The sequence below is a fragment of the Procambarus clarkii genome, chromosome 51, assembly GCF_040958095.1.
Source record: "Procambarus clarkii isolate CNS0578487 chromosome 51, FALCON_Pclarkii_2.0, whole genome shotgun sequence".
Lineage (NCBI taxonomy): Eukaryota > Metazoa > Arthropoda > Malacostraca > Decapoda > Cambaridae > Procambarus > Procambarus clarkii.
This window is the reverse complement of record NC_091200.1, coordinates 28,636,336-28,663,757: the sequence shown is the minus strand read 5'-3', so window position 1 is coordinate 28,663,757 and position 27,422 is coordinate 28,636,336. Positions and strand designations below refer to the sequence as shown.

Genomic DNA, 27,422 nt, shown 5'->3' with positions numbered 1-27,422 from the left:
AAAAGTCCTTAGTTTTCATCCCTCATCCTGGGATGAGGCAGACGGGAGGTGAGAATGTGGGTAGCGACAGAGCGAGAGTTCAGTAGCTGATACGGGACCAGGAGAGTAACATGGGGGAGATAAGTCTGTTTATTTCTTGTTGTGCCATATTTTATTTTACTATATTGGGAGAAGGACAATACCTTGTTTGTTGTATAAGTTAACTTGACCATCTGTGTTTTTATATGATACTGTCTTGAATATATATCTATATAATATTTTGTATCTATTCTTCAGTCCTAAAGGAAGAATTTTATTTATGTGCTCATTACTTATCAAGGGGTTATACTGGTGACCCGCTCTTGAGAACAGCAGTTTTCTCGTATCCCTAGACGTAATTAAAGCTTGGCTGCTGTAGGGTCACGAGCCGTAACGAACGATAGGTAACACACCCCACCACACTACCACACACTGTACCACACTACAACAAACCCCACCACACTACTACATAACCAAACCACACTGACACACACTTCACCTCACTACCACACCCCACCACACTACCAAAAACCCCACCTCACTACCACACACCCCACCACAATACCACACAACGCACCTCATTATCGCATCCCCCCACCCCACTACCACACACCCCAACCACATTACCACACAACCCCACCTCACTACCACGCTACCACACACCCCACCACAACACTACATAACCCCACCACTCTACCACTCACCCCACGATAATATTACTCAACCCACCACACAAGCCCATACCCATTAAACAACCGCACATCCCCACCACACTACTACACACCCAACCCCACTACAACACAACCCTACCACACAACCACACAACTCACCACACTACCACACAACCCCACAACAATACTACACAACCCCACCACACTACCACACACCCTACCACACTACCACACACCCCACCACACTACACCACACTACCTCACACCATACCACACTACCACAACCCCCACCACACTACCAAACCACCCCACCACACTACCACACTTCCTGACCACACTGCTACACACCCCACCTCACTACCACACACCCCACCACAATACCAAAAACCCCACCTCACTACCACACACCTCACCACACTACAACACAACCCCACCACACTACCACACACACCACCACACTACCACATATCCCACCAAAATACTACACAACCCCACCACACTCCCACACAACCCACTACACAACTACACACGCCACCACACTACCACACACCCTACCACAATACAACACAACCCTCCACACTACCACACCCCCATCACACGATCCACACACCCCCACCTCACTTCTACACAACCCCAACGCACAACCACACACCCCTACCACGCTGCCACACACCCCACCTCAATACTACACAACCCCACTACACTACCACACACCCCCACTACTCTACCACACAACCCAACCACTCTACAACACAACCCCCGCAGTACTATCACACAACCCCCATCACTCTACCACACAAGCCAACAACTCTACCACACAAGCCTCCACACTATCACACATCCCCCCCACTCTCTCACACAGCCCCACCACACTACCACACAAACCCATCACACTACCACACAACCCACTACACTACCACACAACCCCACCACACTACCACACACTCCACGACACTACCACACACTCCAACACACTACCACACACTCCTCAACACTACCACACGTCCCAACCACACTGCCACACATCCCCACCATACACCTCACAACAATACCACACATCTCACCACAATACCACTCACCCCACAACACTATCACACACCCGACCATAGTAACACACACTCCACCACACTACCACACAACTCCACCATACTACAACACAACACAATAATACTACCACACACCCCACCACACTACCACACACCTCACCACTCTACCACACTCACCACAACACTTCCACACACTCCACCACAATACTGCACAACCCCACCACAAAACCAAACAACCCCATAATACTACCACACACCCCGATAACACTACCACACACCCCACCACACTACCAAGCACCACATCACAATATTACACACCACACCACACTACTACACTCCCCACCACACTACCACACCCCCCACCACACTACCACACACCCTCACCACACTACCACACACCCCACCACACTACCACACCCCCCCCCACACTACCGCAAACTTCATCACACTACCACACACCTTCACCACACTACCGCACACCCCATCACACTACCACACACCCAACCACACTACCACACACCCCATCTCACTACCACACACCCCACCTCACTACCTCACACCCCACCACACTACCACACACCACCACTACACTACAACACACCCCACCACACTACTACACACCCCACCAAACTACCACACACCCCACCACACTACAACATACCCCCACCACACTACCGCACACCATACCACACTTCTACGCACCCCACCACACTACCACTCTTCCCGACCACACTACCACAAACCCCACCACACAACAACACTTCCCACCACACTACAACACACCCCACCACACTACCGCACTCCATACCACACTACCACACACTCCACCAAACTACCACACACCCCACCACACTGCAACACAATCCAACACACTACACCACACTACCGAACACCATTCCACAAAACCACACCCCCTACCACTCTACCACAAACCCCACCACACTACCATTCACCCAACCACACTACAATACTCCCCACCACACTTCCACACACACCACCTCACTACCACACACCCCACCACACTAACAAAAACCCCACCTCACAACCACACACCCCACCACAATAGCACACAACCCACCACACTACCACACCTCCCACCCCAATACTACACCCCCCACCACACTACCACACCCTCCCACCTCACAACCACACACCCTAACCACACTACCACACAACCCTACCTTACTACCATTCACCCCTACCACACTACCACACATCCCACCACAATACAACACAACCCCACTACACTACCACACACCCCGCCACACTACCACACACCCCACCACAATACTACACAACCCCACCATATTACCCCACACCCCACCACACTCACACACATCCCCACCACACTACCACACACCCCACCCCACTACCACACAACCCCACCACACAACCCACCCCATCACACTACCACACACCCCACCATAATACTACACAACCCCACCACACTACCACACACCCCAACACACTATAACACACCTCACCACACTACCTCACAACCACACCACACTACAACACACCCCGCCCCCCTACCACACAACCACACACCCCACCATACTACCTCACAACCCCACCACTACCACATACCCCACCATTCTACCACAAACCCCCATCACACTACCACACACCCCACCACAATAATACACAACCCCACCACACTACCACACACCTCACCACACTACAACCACACACCCCCACCACACACCTCACCACACTACCACACAACCCCACCACACTACCACACACCTAACCACACAACCACACCCCCCCCCCCCCACCACACAACCCACCGATTCTATCACATACTCCACAACACTACCACATACTACCACTCGTCCCCACCACACTGCCACACAACACCACCACACTACGTGTTATAATCAAATTGTATGTTGGTTGGGACATAACCAATCACAGGCGAGTAGGCCTCTGACGTCATGCCAGACAGAGGAGCACCAGTCGTTCTTGCAGCAGGCCTCAGTATTCCCAACAGCCTGAGAGTAGGTGGACCTCGGCTGGCGTGGTATAAACCTTGCTGTCTTAGTCAATAAAACTACAAAAGTGCCTACTGTGTATAACATTCATCCCAACAAGGCAACAAATACTGGTAGCAGCAGTGGGATCGAGAATTATTTTTCTGAAAACGAAAATTCAAGTACCGCACATCGCCTCATATTCAAGCCACCACCACAGCCGCTGTAACAAACTAGGCTGTTGTAAGAATTATCCAGAGTGGTTTATCGACAAAAGAGAATGGGAAGCTGAGCCGCATGGTGACCTGACCCCCAGGGGAATTCGCGGTGGAAATAACCAACGCTTTGTTCATAGCTGCGTATAATGAATCATCCTATAGTATTCAGTAATTTAGAGAAAATTAGCCTTTATTCATTTTGCATTAAAATTGTATTGTATAATAGTACTGGATACAATATCAAGAGTATTCTAATTATTGAGTTTAAGTCACCATCAGTGACGTCACGAATCAGATCTAACTTTTAAGGCGGAGTGACCGGCGGTCATAGGTCAGCAGGGTTGACATGTCTAGTATTTCTCAAAGTTTTAATAACCATTTTTGTGATCGGGAACAGCTCTGCCGTTAGATGTTTGTAATTTAATTCAGTAAAATAATTCAACCAGTCTGGATCAATTAAGTACAACAGAGGTTAATTGTTATAACTTAAACCTTGCTAGTAACTGGGTAGGACTTTGACTAGGCGGAAGGATACAATACTCTGTCTGGGGTAGTCCAGACAAGGAAAAAATCAGTGTGATCTGCCGAGCAGCTGGGAGAGGTCAAATATCTTACCTCTCCCCAAGACCAGCCCAACATCTTAGCTGGAAAACATAGAGGTATAGTTGCTATGGTTATGTATAGAAATAGTCTTCTCATTTGCCATTCAGGTCAAGTAGGGAGTGTTAAAGTGATAGGGAGTGAACACATTTAGATTTTGTTTTAGTTTTCTCTTAATAAATTAAATTTGTTATTAATTTGCATTTTATTGTTTCCATTTGGTTATGTGTAAACTTGTCCTGGTCACGTGGTCCACACGAGGCAGAGTTGCATTGGGCGCCGATTCTAACATCGGATCGGAATTCATCATCCCCATCTAATTAACTCCACACTCAAGTTTCCGAGGTTATAAACTACTAGTGGGGATCAAGCCCCAAGGTTGATTAATTAGCGTGATCGATCCAGACCTCGATCATTGCTCTGTAGAGCTGGTCTGGTGGTGGCAGCAGAGGCGACTCTAGGGTTTTGATCAGAGCTTAGGTCACGTCATACTGGGTGTAGAATCCTAAGTCGGTCAATCGTCTTAGGACCACGTGGCGTGGAGTTGGCTTTGGTAAAAGTTTTGGAGTCCCTTGGTAGAGAATAAAAAGTAAGAATACGGGTAGAGGGAGTAGAAGGAAGAAAAGAGAGAGAGGAACACCTAACCCGTGTTACAATGGTGCACAGCGGTGGTTTCAACAATTTTGTTTGAAATTGTTGAAAGGCTCACGCGTCTAGCCGTTCGAACACGTGCGCGGATGCTAAGGAGACAGCCGCGGGCCAGGATTAGCAGTGCGCCCCACAAGTGCGTTTGAGTGGGGATTGGCGAATCTTGGGTCATGCGGGCTGATATGATTAAGGTTTAGCTAGTAAGATTAGGCTGTTAAAATAGATTTATTGAAAAGGAGACCGCTCCGAGTTGATTGGACTGGGTACCATACTCGACCCATTGCAATTAATTCAGAGGTGTTGGGAGCCACCATACTCTCAACAGCAGTTCCTTGAGGGCTGTCGGGGGCGGATATATCTGTGGGACGCCAGTAGATAGTCCGAGGGCGTTATTAGACGACCCAAAACGCTAGGAAAAACGTAATCCGTGAAGGGCGTTGCGGCCTCCGAGGGACGGACTAGTAACCTACCTAGCAGCGATTCAACAACTAAGTGATCGCACACTTAGTGGAGGTTGAGTCGTCCCTAGTCATAATTGTTGCTGAAAGCTGCGTGTCGCTCTGTTGGAACCTAGAGGGTGTGGCCCCTAGGCTAGGTGTGGTACGGCGAGCCGGTAGGAGCAATTATAAGATTAAGTCGAGTGCATTTTTTTAATTAAGTATACTTAAATTTATAAAGTAATTTCCGTTTATTTGCGTTGTTCTAGATTAATTTTTTCCCCTAAATTCAATCCCCGGTTAAAATTTTTCCCAAGTGTTTAGCGTTTTCTTGCATATTAGGCTAAGTGCGTACGTTAAGTTTTGTTATTCCCTGTTCTATTAGTCTAAGTCAGAGGCGTTGTTAATCCTCTGGACTTAGGGCTATATGTCGGTCACGATAGATAAGTGAAGGAGTTTAAGGGATAATAAGTTGCGTGTAAATGCTTAATAGAGTCCGTGGTATATTTCTAAGTATTTTGGGATAAGTTTTCGGCTAAGTCGATGTCGGAAAGTCGTTAACTGTAATTAATTTGTATTCGTGGGTCACGTGTATGATCTGGGTATCATTAGGATTCCCCAGTCGATGCGAGTGATATTTTCTAGTTTTTACCAGTAAGACGGTAGAATTGTGTTTGTAGACTTAGAATTCTGTTTTCAGTAGAAACGTAGGTGGAAAATTTTCTAAGTCCAGCTTGGGCTAGAATCTGACTTTTTTGGCGGAAATTCTAATTTTCAGGTTTCGTGTATATCCTAGGGTCAGTATTACTCTCTAGTGCGCGCAAGGGACGTAATTCTGTTCGTAAAGCATTAAACAGTGATAATTACATTTTTGCCGAATTTAGTTATTTTTCGAGAAAATCGTGTTGTAATTTTGTCAGAGTCCATTTGAGGTGAAAATCTCGGATTTTGACGAAAATTCGAATTAATGAGTGTTGAAACCGCCCGATGTGTCAGTATTGTTCTGTATACAACGTCAGTAGTAAATAATAACGTATTTATATCTGGGAACGAGAAACCCAAATTTTTGTGAATTAAAGGAGTTTTGTGATATTTGGGGTGATATAAATTTTTTTTTCCCTCGGAGTCAGAAAAATTGGCAGAGTCCAGCAATTGAGTAAAAACGCAGTTTTTGATAAAAATTCAATTTTTGGTAAGCATATATAGGTCCTGGGTGTCTATATTAATCGCTAGAGCGGTTTATTAACGTAAAACTAGTTATTTTCCTTCAGAACAAAAATTTTGATTTTTCAGCGTTTAAGCGAAAAAGCGCGGGACTTAGTTTTTTTCAGCGCAGCTGGTCCCGCTCCATCAGTCATCAGTGGCCACGCTGCTCACTTCAAGCGCGTTTAGTATGCAAGTACAGTAAATATTCTTTATTAATCCATCACGAGTGCTGCGCGTTAGTGGCGTTATCATTTAAATTGTTTTATATAAATTAGATTCTTTAATTTTTGTTAACGTAAAGGACTTAGGTTTCAGCAATAGAACTGCGGGATATTTCACGGTCAGACACGAGTGCGGGGCAGACACTCATTCATTGGATTCACTTCAGCGATTCTCTCGATAAATCTTTGTATTTCCTATTTTGGGAATTTGGTAGTTTTCTCTTAGAAAAGAGTTGTGATTTTTTTTATTTGTGTAAGATCACGGTTGTAGTGAGTCCGGGTCGAGGGTGTACTATAGGGTAGTTTAGAAGAGACGTGGCACACCAGGAATCACAGAAAATGTTTAACCCAGATAATGACCAGTCAGTGGGGACCAGTGGGAGTGGAAGTGAAAGTGTAGAGGACAGCACCTCTTCCGACACCACTGGGGACCACCTAGGTACACCTCATCCGTCACTACAACAACCCCAACCCCATCCTCAATTCCCATACCAACCCCATCCTCAATTCCCATACCAACCCCATCCTCAGTTCCCATACCAACCCTTCCCCCAACCCCAGGCCACCCCATACCCATACCAACCCCAGGCCACCCCATACCCATACCAACCCCAGGCCACCCCATACCCATACCAACCCCAGGCCACCCCATACCCATACCCATTCCAACTCCAGGCCACCCCATACCCATACCCATTCCAGCCCCAGGCCACCCCATACCCACCCCAACCTCAATCCACACCCCAGCCTGAGGTCACCCACACCATACCTCAACCCCAACCTCAATCCACACCCCAACCCGAGGCCACCCACACCATACCTCAACCCCAACCTCCATCCACACCCCAACCCCAGGCCACCCACACCATACCTCAACCCCAACCCCAGGCCGCCACAGCCTTAGACAGGCAGATGCGCACGGAGACGCCGGGCACTCAGTTGTCGCCATACGTAGAGGCGTTAAGTAAAGGCGAGGGAGCCAAGCCGAGGAACTGTGGCGCGGGTTCATCAGGCGGGAAGCAGCCCTCAGCTGCAAGTTCGAGCCACCCTGCGCGGGGTACCAACAGAGATCCGCGGAGGTGTTACTCCTGCTGGAAGCGCGGGCATACACAGAGGGATTGCGAAGTCACTCCTACGAAAGCATGAAAGCAGGCTCCTAGTGATGGTAGGCCTACTTTTGAGGTGAAAGTGGAAGGTGTGAGATTGACAGCTTTTGTTGATACAGGAAGCCAGGCGACGGTAATTAAAAAGTCAGCCTTCAGCAATTTTAAGTATGCACGTCTTCAACGTTGCGCAAAGACATTAACAGCGGTCAATGGGGAAAAGATTGAGATCGTAGGTCAAGGTACAGTTAATTTTGAGATTGATGGGGAATTGCAGCCTCACACATGTATGATCGTAGAGAACCTTGATTTTCCTGGTCACATCTTAATGGGAACTGATTTTCTGTCGCGATTTAATTATTCCTTGTCTGCTCAAAAAGGGGCTAGGAACTGCAGGTTGCAGTTGGGACAGACTTCCTACCCTGTGGAGATGATCGACCATCCCCCAGTTGTAGCTTCAATTAAGAGGAAGCTGAAATATAATGCGCACTATCCAAAATTGATTTTTAAGTCTCTTCCAGACACAGTTAAGAGGTCATGCGCCTTGCATGCATTGACCAAACAGAGTTGCCCACCACATTCTGTTAAATTTATTAAAGTAGCCGTGGGACGTCACATACAACCAGGTACCACCCTTCAGGTGGCTGGGAGATGTGATAGTTTATTAATTCCTCATCATTTAGTTGTAGTGCTCGATAAAGGTGCACTCATTCCAGTTGTCAATCTTTCACATAAGACTTTTCGCTTCAGGGCAGGTGATAGGGTATCTCAGGGAACCATGGTGGAGGACACAGAAATCTTTCACCATGAGTCAGCTGAGACGCCAGCCGTCACTGCACAATGTAGTGCACTGAATATGTTGAACACTAAAACACCATCCAAAGTACAATACGAAACGAGAAATGTTGCACAGAATGTTGAGGAAGTGGAAAAATTAATTTCAGCACTTGATTTGCAACATGTTGCACAGGCAGATAGGAAGGCACTGAGAGGAGTTTTACGAAAATTCCCGAAATTGTTTGCGACAGAGGATGACCAGATTGGTCTCCTTGATAAGATCGAGCACACCATTCCAACTGGTGATCATTTGCCTGTGTACACGAGACAGTGGAGGTTGCCGGAACAGGCAAAGAACATTATCAGGGAGGAGTGCCAGAAAATGTTGAGACAGGGCGTGATAGAGCCTAGTACGTCACCGTGGCTCTCTCCTGTTGTGCTTGTTCGGAAACCGGACGGTAGTTATCGTTTCTGTGTTGACTACCGGAAGGTGAACGAACTAACTAAGGGTGATGTGTATCCGTTGCCCCGAATACAGGAGATCATAGATCAATTTGGTGCTGCTAAGTATTTCTCAACTCTTGACGCAAAATCGGCGTATTGGGCGATTCCGGTGGCAGAACAAGATAGGGAAAAAACAGCATTCTCGGATGGTAGGCACACTTATCAATTCCGTAGGATGCCGTTTGGTTTGAAGACAGCGCCTTCGTCGTTTCAGAGGGCCATCAACTTTATCCTTTGTCCGGTACTGGGTAGGCATTCTTTAGCGTACCTGGATGATGTGATATATTCCAGGAAGTTTGAGGAACACCTACAAGACTTGACTGAGACTTTGAAGTTGTTAGATCAGGCAGGTTTCAGGCTGAATGTTCAGAAGTGCACCCTGGCGGCTCAGAAATTCAAATTTCTGGGGTTCCAGGTGTGCCCAGACGGTATCCGACCTGACCCAGATTGTTGCCGCACCATTGCTGACATGCCTACTCCAAGGACAGCAAAGGACGTGCGTAGGTTTTTGGGGGCGGCCGGATATTTTCGTCGTCACATTGAAGGTTTCGCTGGCATTTCAGCACCCCTGACTGATCTGACAAAGAAAAATGCGAAGTTTGTGTGGAAATCAGAACATGACGAGGCCTATCGCAAACTGAAAGACCAACTAATCACGACACCGGTATTGGCTATTCCTGATTTTGAGAAAGAGTGGGAAGTGCACACTGACGCCAGCGGTATTGCTATTGGCGGGTGCTTAATTCAGCGAGACGCAGATAATTTACCCCATCCAGTAGCCTATTTCAGTAGGAAGGTCAAAGGACCTGAAGTTCGTTATTCAGCTACGGATCGGGAGGCACTGGCAGTAGTAGAATCAGTTAGGTATTTCGAGCCTTACCTATTTCAGCGGCATTTTGTAATCTACACAGACCATCGAGCGTTAACACACATATTTAAAAAGCGAACGAAATGCCCACGAATGTCACGCTGGTCTCACGAACTTTCGGCCCACTCGTTCCAGATTTTGTACAAGCCTGGTCCAGCCCATGTTGTGCCAGATACGCTAAGTAGAAATATAGCGGCAATGCAGATTAATGAAAATATTGAAACCATTCCATCGGATAAAATGAGAGAATACCAGATGAGCGAGCCTAGATGGAAAGAGGTTATTGAGTATTTAGAGGGAGGAAAATACCCGAAAAAGAAAAAGAATTTACCTATTCATGATTTTGAGATGAAACAGGGCGTCCTGTATTATGTTAATAGCCAGAATGATAGGGCAGTATTTCAACTCGTTATTCCGGACGCGTTGCGGTCATCAGCGTTAAAGCTTGCACATGCTTCAAAAATTGCAGGGCATCCGGGGATCTTTAAAACGCACTTAAAAGCAAAGTCTCTATTTTATTTTCCAGGATTACTTTCTGAGGTAATCAATTTCGTGAAGTCGTGCCCTCGTTGCCAGAGGAGGAAAGGCACCCTTAAGGTACAAGCCCCACTTCAGGAATTCCCTGAAATTCGTGAACCGTTAGATCGTGTGGGGGCCGATCTGATTGATTTACACCACAGTCATTCAGGTAACAGATATGTGTTGGTGCTAGTTGACCATCTGTCTAGATACACTACACTAGTTGCATTACCTCAGAAGGATTCTCGTACGGTTGCAGATGCGTTCTTGCGTAGGTTCGTTACTGTATTCGGACCTCCTAAAGTTTTAGTCTCTGACCGGGGTCAAGAATTCAATGGGAATATATTTAGAGAAGTTTGTAAGATTTTAGAGACAACTTCGGCTTTTACAACAGCCTACCACCCACAAGCAAACGGAATGACGGAACGGACTAATCGTTCAGTCAAGGATATGCTTGCAATCCTTGCTGAACATGATGCAAACACCTGGGATGAACACCTACCCTATGTTCAGTTCGCCTTGAATACTGCCATCCACCAATCAATTAACACCCAACCACTTCATTTGTTTACTGGTAATTCATGCAATTTCCCGTCAGGTCTGCTTAACAGACATAATGTTGCATACGGGGAGGACTATCCTTCAGAGGTCCTTGGAAAAATGAGAAATGCATGGAATATTGCAGCTGAAGCGTCCAAGAAGGCACGGACTCGGTATGCTCATTTTTATGACAAGAAAGTGCGCCCTCTTGAGTTGACGGAAGGAAGCCTCGTATTGAGAGTGAATGAGGCTGCGCCCGCCAATCTGAGCAGGAAACTAGCTCCGAGGTGGCGAGGACCATATAGAGTAATTAAAAGGGCGGGGCCGGTTAATCTTGTTATAAAAGGAGTGTTCGAGGACCAGGTGGAAAGGACAATTCACGTAAATAAATTGAAACATTATCATGCTAGAGAGGAATTAGAACTGCCTTCAGCGGGTCTAGTTCCTGACTCAGCAGTGCTGACTCATGGCTTCACCGACGAGTCAGAAGATGAGGATGACCCTCTGTCATCGCTCATCAGTAGTCAGGTGCAGTCTCGCCACCCTATGGTGACGAGATCTCGCGCTATACAGTAAAGTAACTTCCTTGGTTAGTATAATTTAGTATTCATTAGATTTTCCTGTAAAGGCAATGAGATGTACTATGTCTATACTTGACTCAGGTAGCAACTTTTACCGTGCTCTGGGGTTCCACCTCCACCAAACCCAGAGTATATCTATGCTTCCGCTGTGTTGTCTGTCTGTTCCCAGGTCTGATTGGTACACCGACCCAGTTGTTCCAGCCACACGTGAACCTTTGTCTGTAAAGACCGAGGGGGGAGGCACGTTACACAAAGCCCTCCCCCCACCAGACCCAGTAACCCATACATCAGTTACTTTGGGGATGAGTGACTGTCCAAGAGTCACCCGGCCGACGCCTCACGTCACTAACGAGGTTGTCAGGGCCAGCGAGCTGTCCACATTATAGCAGTCACCGGAGATGCCATACAACGCCGGGGTAGCTGTCTCGAGATCACCACTACCCACCTGCTGCGTCATCAAGACTGCAGCCATTCCAGCAGTGTTGGAGGAGAGGTCAAGAAATGGAAAGCGCGTAGCAGTACTCAAGAATTTCGCCGGAAGATTAATGATTACGTCATCTGAAGTAACAAGAAAGCGGAAAGAAGGCGGTCACAGGTGGAAGGCACGGTTTCCCTACAGAGTACCGGGACTCGCCAATAGAAGGTCGCAAAATTGTCTCCTTTGGCCTAAAGTCGGCGGTACGAGGGTATACACAGTTGGTGTTTACGGCCTAGTAACCTGGGGACATCAAGAAACGCCTGAGATGACGTGAGCAATGATGGAAGACGAGATTCACCTGTTCTGCAAACAAGCAACCCGCCTCTACGACCTTCTGACACCACTCCTGCTAAGAGACACCGTTGGTACATCCAGTCCTGCTCTGCTGTGGTCATCTGCGCCGTCAAGTTTAACATCAAGAACTGCCGTGTGAACTGTGATTGATATGAAGGCGTGTGGGCTGTCGAGAGCAAGATTAATGGCCGAAGTAACAGTATTCTACAGCTGTCACTTGGCACTCCGCTCTACTACACTCTGTCGTCATTCAGGAGTACCGGATGGGAGTACAAGAGGACCAGGTATTGATGTCTACACATGAGAAGAAGCAAGATCGACACCGTCATCGTCAGCGACTACATTCAGCATCCAGCAGCATCGATTTTTTTTTTTCTCGTTTACTCAATATGAACAATTGATTCAAAACAACAAAGTGGCTCTGAACATCTGTGTAAAGAGCATCTGGACACTTTTGTTTAAATGTTGAAAAACAGAGTTAGAATCAATTCTTTATAAATGTTGAAAAACAGATTTAAAATAATTCTGGTATAATATATGAAAATTTAACTATAAATTGGTCAGTAATCAAAATCGAAGCCCCTGTGTAATTGTCTCAGCCCAGAACAAGCGGTTATGGAAAATTATGTTGTGCTATTTTTTTTCAGAATGTTTGAACACAGGAGAGGCGGACCAATATAAACATTGACACTTCTAGTGAGTGAGAACACTTGGCTGTACAGTCAGCCGTAACCTGTGATATAGTATAGGAATTTTTATTTTTAGATACATGTAATAAACGTTAGGTGTGTTCCTTGATGGGGAGTGGTTAGTACACGGATGTGTACCTGATAGTTCCGTAGTACGCTCCCGGATGACTGAAAGTTCAGTCTGATGATACAACTTTAATGTTTGGTTGAGCACGGTGTGGCCGGCTCTAGAGGACACATGGACTTGGCTAGTGAAGAGCCAAGAGAGTTTAATAGCTAGTTTTTTTATGGTAGAGTAGGGACATGTTATTTAGCTATGTCAGTAAGGATAGGATGTATGTTTCCTGATATTAGAGGATTGCTGTCAGTTGACAGCTGAGAAATTTATGAAATATGAACATGTTCATTATGATGTTGGACTATTATTTGTCAAATTTTATTAGTTAGGTTAGCTTTTGTTTGTGGCATGAGTTGAATTGTGGGTTTGGATACTAAACCTCGTGAATTTTAACAAATTAACAAGGTTTACTAAGTGCTTGTGCGGGGGGGTTGTAACAAACTAGGCTGTTGTAAGAATTATCCAGAGTGGTTTATCGACAAAAGAGAATGGGAAGCTGAGCCGCATGGTGACCTGACCCCCAGGGGAATTCGCGGTGGAAATAACCAACGCTTTGTTCATAGCTGCGTATAATGAATCATCATATAGTATTCAGTAATTTAGAGAAAATTAGCCTTTATTCATTTTGCATTAAAATTGTATTGTATAATAGTACTGGATACAATATCAAGAGTATTCTAATTATTGAGTTTAAGTCACCATCAGTGACGTCACGAATCAGATCTAACTTTTAAGGCGGAGTGACCGGCGGTCATAGGTCAGCAGGGTTGACATGTCTAGTATTTCTCAAAGTTTTAATAACCATTTTTGTGATCGGGAACAGCTCTGCCGTTAGATGTTTGTAATTTAATTCAGTAAAATAATTCAACCAGTCTGGATCAATTAAGTACAACAGAGGTTAATTGTTATAACTTAAACCTTGCTAGTAACTGGGTAGGACTTTGACTAGGCGGAAGGATACAATACTCTGTCTGGGGTAGTCCAGACAAGGAAAAAATCAGTGTGATCTGCCGAGCAGCTGGGAGAGGTCAAACATCTTACCTCTCCCCAAGACCAGCCCAACATCTTAGCTGGAAAACATAGAGGTATAGTTGCTATGGTTATGTATAGAAATAGTCTTCTCATTTGCCATTCAGGTCAAGTAGGGAGTGTTAAAGTGATAGGGAGTGAACACATTTAGATTTTGTTTTAGTTTTCTCTTAATAAATTAAATTTGTTATTAATTTGCATTTTATTGTTTCCATTTGGTTATGTGTAAACTTGTCCTGGTCACGTGGTCCACACGAGGCAGAGTTGCATTGGGCGCCGATTCTAACATCGGATCGGAATTCATCATCCCCATCTAATTAACTCCACACTCAAGTTTCCGAGGTTATAAACTACTAGTGGGGATCAAGCCCCAAGGTTGATTAATTAGCGTGATCGATCCAGACCTCGATCATTGCTCTGTAGAGCTGGTCTGGTGGTGGCAGCAGAGGCGACTCTAGGGTTTTGATCAGAGCTTAGGTCACGTCATACTGGGTGTAGAATCCTAAGTCGGTCAATCGTCTTAGGACCACGTGGCGTGGAGTTGGCTTTGGTAAAAGTTTTGGAGTCCCTTGGTAGAGAATAAAAAGTAAGAATACGGGTAGAGGGAGTAGAAGGAAGAAAAGAGAGAGAGGAACACCTAACCCGTGTTACACCGCCACCCTGCCACCCATGCATCAAATATTGTGCCAGTCCGGGGTCTTGCCATCAACCACTACTCCAGGCCAACGTCTCAGAAGTAGGGGTCAATATTTTCCTGTGAGAACGCTAATTCATCAGTGAGGAGAAAGGAAGATTCCCACACCAGCCATTTTGAATCTCACGCCACATGGGAACCTGCATCGCCCACCACCACCTTCACCAATGCCGACAGCATCAAGTCTTGTGAGTGTTTCAAGCTACTGCAATCGTCGTCAGTCATCGTCGCAAGTATCAACTGATCATTGTGTGGTACTGTTATTTAAGAGGAATTGATGGACTGCAAATGTCTGAATAGTGTCGTCACCATCTTACACACGCCTCGCCTCCTCTCACCATCGCCACAGCCTCCTGCTACACCACTCTGCTGTGAACTCCTGCCTAGCAAATCGCGCTTCCTCTACCGTCATCGACGCAATATCGTCGTCTCAGAGTTTATCTTCGCGCTTTTAACATCAATCTAGTGTGTGGTCTCCCGAGCTTCGCGCTGCTGCCGCTAGAAGCGCTGCCGTCGCACCAGATTTTAAACAAACCGTGCATGCGCCTCTTCACACGCCTTGTCGCCGTTTTTCGTGTTGGCCACTGTTATATTGCAAATCCTGCAGCCCTAAGTTAAGTAATTAAGTGCTAAGATATCGTGTGCTATGTTTTAAAGAGGTTTAATGTAAATATATCCCCAATATCTTATGAATTAACCATTCAGTGACTTGTTAAATATTGGAGCTGGTTCAGTACTCCACACCCACAGTTTCCCTGAGTGATTTCAACATTCATGCTTCTCACAGTAATTTCATTGTGCATTAATTGTGTTGATAGAGTGTTATTAGCAAATTCTAAGTCAAGAGAAGTAAGAAATTCTTGTTTTAGTAGCAGTTAAGGATTTGTACAATATAATTCTTTTTAATTCCTCCAGGCCTAAAATTGAAATTTATTCCTTCAACATTTCATATTATAATTTTTACAATAGCAGTTATATACATTCCTGTGTCCAGTTTATGTGCTACATCCATATTTCTTGCATTGCCACTTGTTGTGTTGAATCATTTTAATGAAATTTTGCAATTGCGCTTTCCAGTTTTTTTATTCTAAATTGCTGGGCTTAGCCTAGTTTAATTAATTTACATGCTTTTAATTCCAGCCATTTTCATGAAAGATTGCTAATTTAATTTGCAATTTTGCTTGTTCTTAATTATTTGTTGCCTAGCCCAATTTAATAATTTTATTTCTGCCATTTTCTTACTTTAGCCAAGTTAATATTTTTTTTGAGCGTTTATTTTTGTGTATACCATTTCTGATGCCTGGTGCACTTAATTATAATCTGCGTTCAAACATTACTTCCTCGGCTGTGACAATGCCTACCACTGTTCAAACCCCTTCAGACTCAACGGGAACAGTTGCTCGTCCCAATGTCCAGAGGTCAGCTCAGGAAATGGCTACTCCTCTTTTTGCTGGTGAATCCCGCTTATTAGAGTAAGGTTGAAGCGAAAACAGTTGCACGTTTTTCTAAGCCTACTGATGCCGAATACTTGGCAATTGCAAGGTCAGCTGTGGACACAACCAAAGGTGATGCACGTTTTGTTGTTGATGAGAAAGCCATTGTTAGCCTCCAGTCTTGGTCTGAATTTAAGGATTTCTTTCGCCGGCGCTTTGTTAACAAAGGAGACCTCGACCCGTATAGGTTAGTAAAAAAAAATTGCCAATGCCACCATGCAGCCTGATGAATCGTTTAATGAGTTTACTAGCCGTCTCGATCAGTATCTGTATGCCTTAGTGTCTGCTATGATTAGTTTGTCTTGGGTAGATAAAGACAATAATCTGTCCCCTGAGGCTATGGCCAAGATGATAGCATTTGGAACCTTAATGCATTTTGCCCCAGAGCATACTAAACCGATCATTGAGCAACAAAATTTTGGAGTTAAACCTGGAATTGGTGAAGCGTTTGAGGCTATTAACAATGCCGCCGATAAACTAGCTCCCCGAAGTGCTCAACTGTTGCCACCCTCTGATACTGTAAATGTAGTAACAAGCTCTCAGCATCGTCCCACAAACTCTTGGTCGCAGAACCGTACCCATGGTCGTAGCCCCCAGTCAAATTCGCCTCCTCATAAGTTGCCGAAACGCCATAGTCCACAACCATCCACTCCCTCATGTTGGCATTGTGGTAAGAGTATCCACCTCGCAAGGGACTGTTGGTCCGCCCCTAGATCATCACCCCCTAGACAATTCTCTCGGTCCCCTCGTCAGTCTAATCACTCTAGGCTCCCATATTGCAAGTACCATAAACAAGTTGGTCACCACACTGCGGATTGTAGAGCTAGGCAAAGGACATCCCCACCTCGTAACTCCCACGGTCAGTCTTGACGAGGCGCACAGCATCCAAGACATTATCAGAACTCAGTAATTACAACTCCCGGCACAGCTATTATGCAATTTCGAATTATAATACTCGGTCACAGAATGCTGGAGTTCAGAATGTTCACTCCATATTGTCGGGAAACCCCCAAGGCCATCCGCTAACCAATTCAAGCTAGCCAATCCTAGTGCCCTCCCTGTGTATTCAGTAGCTACCCAAAATAGATTTAGACATTTGACAGAGGAGGACACTGACTCTAGACCAGTTGTAGATGTTGACGGAACCACAGTGAATTTGACCCAGACAAGACGCAGATATCCCAGACAACATAAGTTACAAGTAGTAACTTGTCCAGTCTCAAGTGATGGTCCCCCTTGTCTCAGCCATTGTCCATGGTGGAGTTTTAAAAGTTTTTCTTGACTCAGGTGCAAAAGTTAATATTGTCAAGCCCTCAGCTCTTAGAGACATTGAAAGTAGACACCCTACTACAGTAAGGAAGTGCTCCATACCTTTTCTAAGTGGTGTTTCAGGAAATTAAGTAAAAGTTCAGAGTGAAATTGACCTCCCACTCAAGTTAGATGATGTCACATTGTCTATAACATGTTTAATTGTTGACGTTATTAATTTTCCTGGAGACATTCTCTTAGGTCTGTACACCATGATTGATGAAAATATTGCATTGTTTCCCCATCGTTGGAACATTAGTATCAAAGACCACGTCATACCCTTGTGTAGCATGTATCGACAGGGCCATGAGTTCAACCTTCAATCAGACTACGTTAATTTTGTTGACACCTGCCTGGCGAGCGTAGGGTTGTCAGATCCTTGTCGTGGTAGCATACCCAAGAAAACGGGCACTCGATTGAAGCATCGTAGTTGTGCAGTTGTTAGGGAGAGTGAGTATCGGGACTTTCTGGAAGGGGACGCCCTAACGGATTCACGATGTCTCGCTCACCTGGCAGCTTCCATCTCTGAAGTCAGTGGTTCCACGGCTACTGACACTGTGCTGCACTCTCATTCTCTCACCAGAACAAGAGTTAAGGTTCAGGGAGTGCCTGAGTTGTCGGATGTGATTGCAGAAAGTGAAACATGTAAAGTGAATGGTACGTTTGTTGAACCCTCCTGGCACACAGTGCAGGATGGTACTGTTACATTGTATATTGCAAACGCTAGTAATGCCGACATCCATCTCCAGTCTGGCACCCATGTTGTAGATTTTGCCCATTATTCGTTAACGGTGCGAGTTGTGGATGATGTCTCCATGGATCATACTGTTTGTACTCTTACACCAGGAGAACAGGGATCTCAGTCAGAGGTGAAAGCACTACACCTCAGTCCTACTGATTTTTCTGATTCTGTGGCTCAGCTTTTGGAAATTTTGAACAGGAATAGAGCCATTGTTGCTCTACCAGGAGAAAAGTTAGGTCTCACTCCTCTTATTACACATAAAATTCCCCTTGAACAAGGAACTACACCTATTTATGTACCAGCTTACCGTCTTCCCCATTCTCAGAGAGCAGAAGCCAATAGACTCATAGAGGAAATGTTACAGAGTGATGTAATTGAATCGAGTAATTCGCCATGGAATGCTTCATTGATTCTTGTACCAAAGCGAGATGGGACTTGGAGACCTGTAATTGATTATCGGAAGCTTAATAGAGTAACAATACCTGATCGTTTCCCACTTCCAGTTCTAAATGATTTGTTGCAAAGTATTGGTCGAAATAAAGTATTCTCAACGTTAGATTTGTTGCAGGGATTCTGGCAAATCTCCCTTGATGAGGAAAGTAAACAATTGACAGCCTTTAGTATTCCCAATGGTCATTTTCATTTCAAAAGAATGCCATTCGGTTTGCGGAGTAGCCCAATAACCTTTTCACGGCTCATAACAAATCTATTTCGTAGATTGATAGGAAGTACTGTTCTAGTTTACCTTGATGATCTCATAATCATGTCGCAAGATGTTCAGACTCATTTCCAGAACCTTGAGAAAGTACTTGCAAAGCTCGCTGAAGCTAATTTAAAAATAAAACTTGCAAAATGTTCATTTTTAAAGGAGAAGATTAATTTCCTAGGTCATACAGTTACACTTTCAGGTAATACATTGAATGAATCAAAAATTGTTGCTGCCCGTGATTTTCCAACGCCTCGTATTGCAGAAGCCATAAGACAGTTCACAGGTCTTGTAGGATTTTATTGTTCATTTATTGCTGGATTCTCTTATATAGCCGCTCCACTTTACAAGTTGCAAAGAAAAGATGAACCCTTTGTTTGGGGAGAGGCCCAGGATCAGTCATTCAAAAAACTCAAGGCAGCCTTGATTTCGTCACCTGACCTTAGGTACCCAAATTTTTCTAAATCTTTTTCATTGGGTACAGATGCTAGTGACATAGGTCTAGGTGCTGCATTACTTCAAACAGGTCACAGAGATCACGCAATAGCTTATGCAAGCCGTACATTATCTAAAGAAGAGAAAAATTATAGCGCATCAGAACGAGAAGCCTTGGCAGTTGTCTGGGCACTTAAACATTTCAGGGATACAATTTATAATTACCCAGTCTATGTTCTTACAGATCACCAACCATTAATTCCCTTGTTCAAAAATAAGAATCCAGTTGGAAAGTTAGCTAGATATTTGCTCACAATTCAAGAATTCAATCCCACATTTGGATATATTCCAGGAAAGCAAAATGTTGTAGCTGATGCGTTTTCTTGACACGTAGCTGTGATTCAGTTAAATTACCCAGCATTAGATGCTACAGTAGTCGAGACGGAACAAAGACAAGACCCCATATGGGCACCCGTCATTAAATTTTTGATTAAGCAAGATACTCGCCCGATTCATAAACCGCCAGTACCATTGAAAGAATTAGTGATGTTAGACAATTTACTGTGTGGAATAGTAAAGCTAAGGACAGCCCCGAGGAAATGTTGGCCGTTAGTTGTTCCAGCTGTCTTGGTACCAACTGTGTTAAAAATTATCCATGATGCTCCCGCAAGTGCACATCCAGGAAAGGATCGTACAATCCAACAAGGTCGATTGAAGTATTTTTGGCCAAAAATGGCTAAGGAGATTGCTCATTATGTTGACAGATGTTTAACTTGCTTACAACACAAGGGACATGTTTCAGGACCTAATCCTATTCAGGTGTACCCAGCAACTAAAGCTCCTTGGGAACGAGTATCGATGGATTTATTGACAAATTTTGTGGAAACAGAGAAAGGGAACAAACATTTACTTGTAATGGTTGATAATTTTTCACGGTGTTGCGAACTAGTTCCTATCCCGAACAAAACAGCAGAAACTATAGCCAGTGCATTCCATGACCAAATAATTTGTAGATAAAGTATGCCTAAAGTAATCCTTTCAGATAATGGTCCAGAATTCAGTAATAGTATTTTAACTAGCTTGTGTGATTTATATAACATTAAAAAATGTAGTATCATGCCTTACCATCCTGCTAGCAACGGATTAGCCGAACGTACTAACAGCAAAGTGTTAGATGCCTTGAGAGTGACGCTGAATTTTGATAACAACAATTGGAATGATTTTATACCCTTAATTCAGTGTGCTATAAATTCCTCAATTAATGTTTCTACATGTGACACACCTCACTATTTTTTATGGTACAGATAAGATCCTCCCTAATAAATTGATTAACGTACCCCTTATATAATGTAGATGATTTTGTTCAAGTGAAGCGTAGACAAATGCAACTAGTATTCAAGAAAATACGAGAACAACTGTTCAAAGCTACAGCCGAGTTCACTCTAGCAAGGAATGCACGAGCTAAACCCAGTAAAATAACTATTAGATCTGTAGTAATGGTACTTAACCAACACAGGTCTGGTCCTATGTACAAGTTAACTAAGAAATTGTGGGGTCACAGTCCGGCAACCAGGAGGCCTGGTCGACGACCGGGCCGCGGGGACGCTAAGCCCCGGAAGCACCTCAAGGTAACCTCAAGGTAAGGTCCATATAAGGCAACCGAGCTTATCAAAGGTAACAAATACAGACTTAAGAGCTTGTTAACAGGAGAGTATATAAATGAACATTTAGACCACATGAAGTTAGCTAAAATGACTGTTGACGAGACTGATGAGGAAGATGACAACGAACGTACCCAGACAGATCCTCCTATTGGGACACCACCTTCTGTGGTTGACAGACCACTTGATGTTCAGCAACCCCATACTAGCGCTTATAATCTAAGATCTAGACCTCTTGTTTCAACCGTGCACTCACCCCATGACCATTGGCTAGATGTTAACGAGGTTATCTCTCAAGATGATTGTTTGTCACATGCAGTTTAATCTGCTCCTGACCTTCAGCCAGGGCCAGAGTTGTACAGTGCTCTGGATGAGCTAGGTGTAAATATCCGCAGAATATATAATTGAGTGCACTCTGCAGTTATTCTGTTTTCTTTTGCAAAATTCCTTTGCAGTATTTCCACCACGTGTCTTATTATTACCATTATATATATATATATATATATATATATATATATATATATATATATATATATATATATATATATATATATATATATATATATATATATATATATATAAATATATATATATATATATATATATATATATATATATATATATATATATATATATATATAAATATATATATATATATATATATATATATATAAAATATATATATATATATATATATATATATATAAATATATATATATATATATATATATATATATATATATATATATATATATATATATATATATATATATATACATATATATATATATATATATATATATATATATATATATATATATATACACATATATATATATATATATATATATATATATATATATATATATATATATATATATATATATATATATATATATATATATATATAGTATAATGAAGTTTTTCTCAACATTATTTTGTGTTATAAATTAGATGCCATTGTTAAGTCTACTGCCATTTGTATTTTTACAGTGCTTGTAATAAAGAGTTCAATAATGCTAGCAACCACACTGAGGCCAGTGAATCCTGACTCAGATGTTAGTCTTTTTGATCCAGGTCATGTATATAGCTTGTAAATATATTGTACATTAAATATATTGAACATTGGTCGTGTAAATATATTGTACATTAACAAAACTCAAATTGTATGTCAGTTGAGACATAACCAATCACAGGCGAGTAGGCCTCTGACGTCATGCCAGACAGAGGAGCACCAGCCGTGCTTGCAGCAGGCCTCAGTATTCCCGTCAGACTCAGAGTAGGTGGACCTCGGCTGGCCAGTTATACACCTTGCTGTCTTAGTCAATAAAACTACAGAAGTGCCTACTGTGTATAACATTCAACCCAACAAGGCAACGAATATACGACACACTTCAACATACACCCCACCACACTACCACACACCCAACCACACAACCACACCCCCACCACACAACCCCACAACCCCACAACTCTACCATACACTCCACCACACTATCACACACTCCACCACACTACCACACGTCCCCACCACACAGTCACACAACCCCACCATACTCCACACCACACTACCACACACCCCACCATACACCTCACCACAATACTACTCACCCCACACACACCCACACACCCAACCACACTACCACACAACCCCACCACACTAACACACACCCCACCACACTACCATACACCCCACCACACTACCACCCACCACACCACACTACCACACACCCCACCACACCACTACACACCCCACCCCTCTACCACACACTCCCATCACACTACACCAGACCCCACCACAATACAACACAACCCCACTACACTACCACACACCCCACCACACTACCACACACTCCACCACAATACTACGCAACCCTATCACACTACTACAAACCCCATCACAATAACACACACCCCACCACAATACCACACACCCCACAACACTACCACACAACCTATCACACTACCACTCAACCCCCACCATATTACTTCTCATCCCCATCACACTACCACACACCCCACCACAATACCTCATACACCACCACACTACAACACACCCCACAACAATACTACTCAACCCCACTACACTTCCAGACACCCCACCACATTACAACACATCCCACAACACTACTACGCAACCCCAACACAATACTACTCAACCCCGTCACACTACCACACACCCTATCTCACTACCACACACCCCCACCACACTACCACACACCCCAATCACAATACTACACACCCCATCACACTACCACACACCCCATCTCACTACCATACACCCCACTTCACTACCACACACGAAACAACACTACCACAAAATCAACCATACTACAACACACCGCACGACACTACCACAGAACCCCACAACACTACCACACACTTTACCACACTACCACACACCCCACCTCACTACCACACACCCCACAGCACTACCACACACCCCACCACATTAGCACACATCCCACCACACTGCCAAACACCCCATCTTTTTCCACACACCCCACAAAACTACCACACACCCCACCACACTACAACACACCCCACCACACTAGACCACACTACCGCACACCATACCACACACCCCACCACACTAACACACAACCCCACAACACTACCACACTTCCCCACCACACTACCACACACCCCACCTCACTACCACACACCCCACCACACTACCAAACACCTCACCTCACTACCACACACACCACAACACTACCACACAACCCACCACAATACCACACACCCCACCAAACGACCACAAATCCCCACCACACTACCACACACCCCACCTCACTACGACACACCCCACCAAACTACCAAACACCCCATCTCACTACCACACACCCCACCACACTATCACACACCCCACCACACTACCACACAACCCTACAACACAACAACACACCCCACCGTACTACCACACCCCCCCACCACACTGCCAAATAACCCCACCTCACTACCACACACCCCTACCAAGCTACCACACACCCTACCACAAAACTACACAACCCTACCACACTACCACACACCCCTACAGAATACAACACAACCGCACCACACAACCACACACCCCACTACACTACCACACACCCCACCACAATACTACACAACCCCACCACACTACCATACACCCCCACACTACCACATATCCCCACCACACTATCACACACCCCACCCCACTACCACACAACCCCACCACACTACCATACACCCCCACACTACCACACAACCCACCACACAACCACACAACCCCACCACACGACCATAAACCCCACCTCTCTACCACACACCTCCATCATATTACCACACACCCCACTACAATACTACACAACCCCACAACACTACCACATACCCCAACACACTACCACACACCGCACCACACTACCACACATCCCCACCACACTACAACACACCCTACCCCACTACCACACAACCCCACCACACAACCACACACCCAACCACACACCCAACCACACTACCTCACATCCCCACCACACTACCACACACATCACCACTCTACCACACACCCCACCACACTACACCACACCCCACCACACTACACCACACTACACCACACCATTCCACACTATCACACCCCCCACCACACTACCACACTTCCCGTCCACACTACCACACACCCCAACAAACTACCACACACCCCACCAAACAATCACACACCCCACCACACTACAACACACCCCACCACACTACACCACACTACCGCACACCATACCACACTATCCCACACACCCCTAAACTACTACACACCCCACCACACTACAACACACCCCACCACACTACAAAATACCCCACCACACTACTCCACATGGAGTAGTGTGGTGGGGATGTGAGGTAGTGTGGTGGGGTGTGCAGTTGTGTGGTAGGGTTGTGTGGTAGTGGGGTAGGGTGTGTTGTAGTGTGGTGGGGATGTCACATCCCCACCACACTACCACACACATCACCACTCTACCACACACCCCACCACACTACACCACACCCCACCACACTACACCACACGACCGGCTCCCATATTTATGGGAGCCGGTCGGCCGAGCGGACAGCACGCTGGACTTGTGATCCTGTGGTCCTGGGTTCGATCCCAGGCGTCGGCGAGAAACATTGGGCAGAGTTTCTTTCACCCTATGCCCCTGTTACCTAGCAGTAAAATAGGTACCTGGGTGTTAGTCAGCTGTCACGGGCTGCTTCCTGGGGGTGGAGGCCTGGTCGAGGACCGGGCCGCGGGGACACTAAAAAGCCCCGAAATCATCTCAAGATAACCTCAAGATAACCACACTACCGCACACCATACCACACTATCACACTCCCTACCACACAACCACAAACCCCAATCACACTACCACACACTCCACCTCACTACAATACACCCCACCACTTTTCCACACACACCACCACACTACTACACACCCCACCACACTACCAAAATCCCCACCTCACTACCACACAACCCCACCACACTACCCCACACCCCATAACACTACCACACACCCCCACCGCACTACCACACACCCCCACAACACTACCACACAACCCAACCCCACTACCACTCACCCTTACCACGCTACCACACACCCCACCACAATACTACACAACCCCACCACACAACAACATACCCCACCACTCTAACACACACCCCCATTACACTTCCACACACCCCACCACAATACTACACAACCTCACCACACTACCACATATCCCCACCACACTACCACACACCCCACCCCACTACCTCACAACCCCACCACACAACCACACAACCCACCACACTACCACAGAACCCCACCACACGTCTACAAACCCCACCTCTCTACCACACACCCCCATCATATTACCACACACCCCACTACAATACTACACAACCCCACAATACTACCACATACCCCAACACCCCAACACACTACCACACACCGCACCACACTACCACACATCCCCACCACACTACAACACACCCTACCCCACTACCACACAACCCTACCACACAACTGCAGACCCCACCACACTACCTCACATCCCCACCTCACTACCACACACATCACTACTCTACCACACACCCCACCACACTACACCACACCCCACCACACAACACCACACTACCGCACACCATTCCACACTACCACACACCCCACCACACTTCCCGTCCACACTATCACACACCCCAACAAACTACCACACACCCCACCAAACAATCACACACCCCACCACACTACAACACACCTCATCACACTACACCACACTACCGCACACCATACCACACTACCCCACACACTCCTAAACTACTACACACCCCACCACACTACAACACACCCCACAACACTACAAAACACCCCACCAAACTACTCCACACTACCGCACACCATACCACACTATCACACTCCCTACCACATTACCACAAACCCCAATCACACTACCACACACTCCACCTCTCTACAATACACCCCAGCACTTTTCCACACACACCACCACACTACTACACACCCCACCACACTACCAAAATCCCCACCTCACTACCACACAACCCCACCTCACTACCCCACTCCCCACCACACTACCACACACACCCACCACACTACCACACATCCCAACCCCACTACCACTCACCCCTACCACGCTACCACACACCCCACCACAATTATACACAACCCCACCATACAACCACATACCCCACCACTCTACCACACACACCCATTACACTTCCACACACCCCACCACAATACTACACAACCTCACCACACTACCACACACCCCACCACACTATCACATTCCCCACTACACTTCCACACACACCCACCACACTACCACACACCCCACAACTCTACCCCCCCCC

General features: G+C 45.4%; 1 protein-coding gene across 1 annotated transcript in view; it reads right to left on the bottom strand.

Annotated features, from left to right (window-relative positions):
- LOC138351831 (protein phosphatase 1 regulatory subunit 12A-like) overlaps positions 1–15,457 on the bottom strand; it is an 82,090-nt gene extending 66,633 nt beyond the window's left edge. The window contains exons 1-2 of the mRNA XM_069303844.1: positions 15,360–15,457; positions 13,530–13,639 (exon numbers count right to left, since the gene is read on the bottom strand). Coding sequence (XP_069159945.1) covers positions 13,530–13,639; positions 15,360–15,457 — 208 coding nt within the window. The remainder of the gene's footprint in view (positions 1–13,529; positions 13,640–15,359) is intronic.
- Between the last annotated feature and the right edge of the window lie 11,965 nt (positions 15,458–27,422).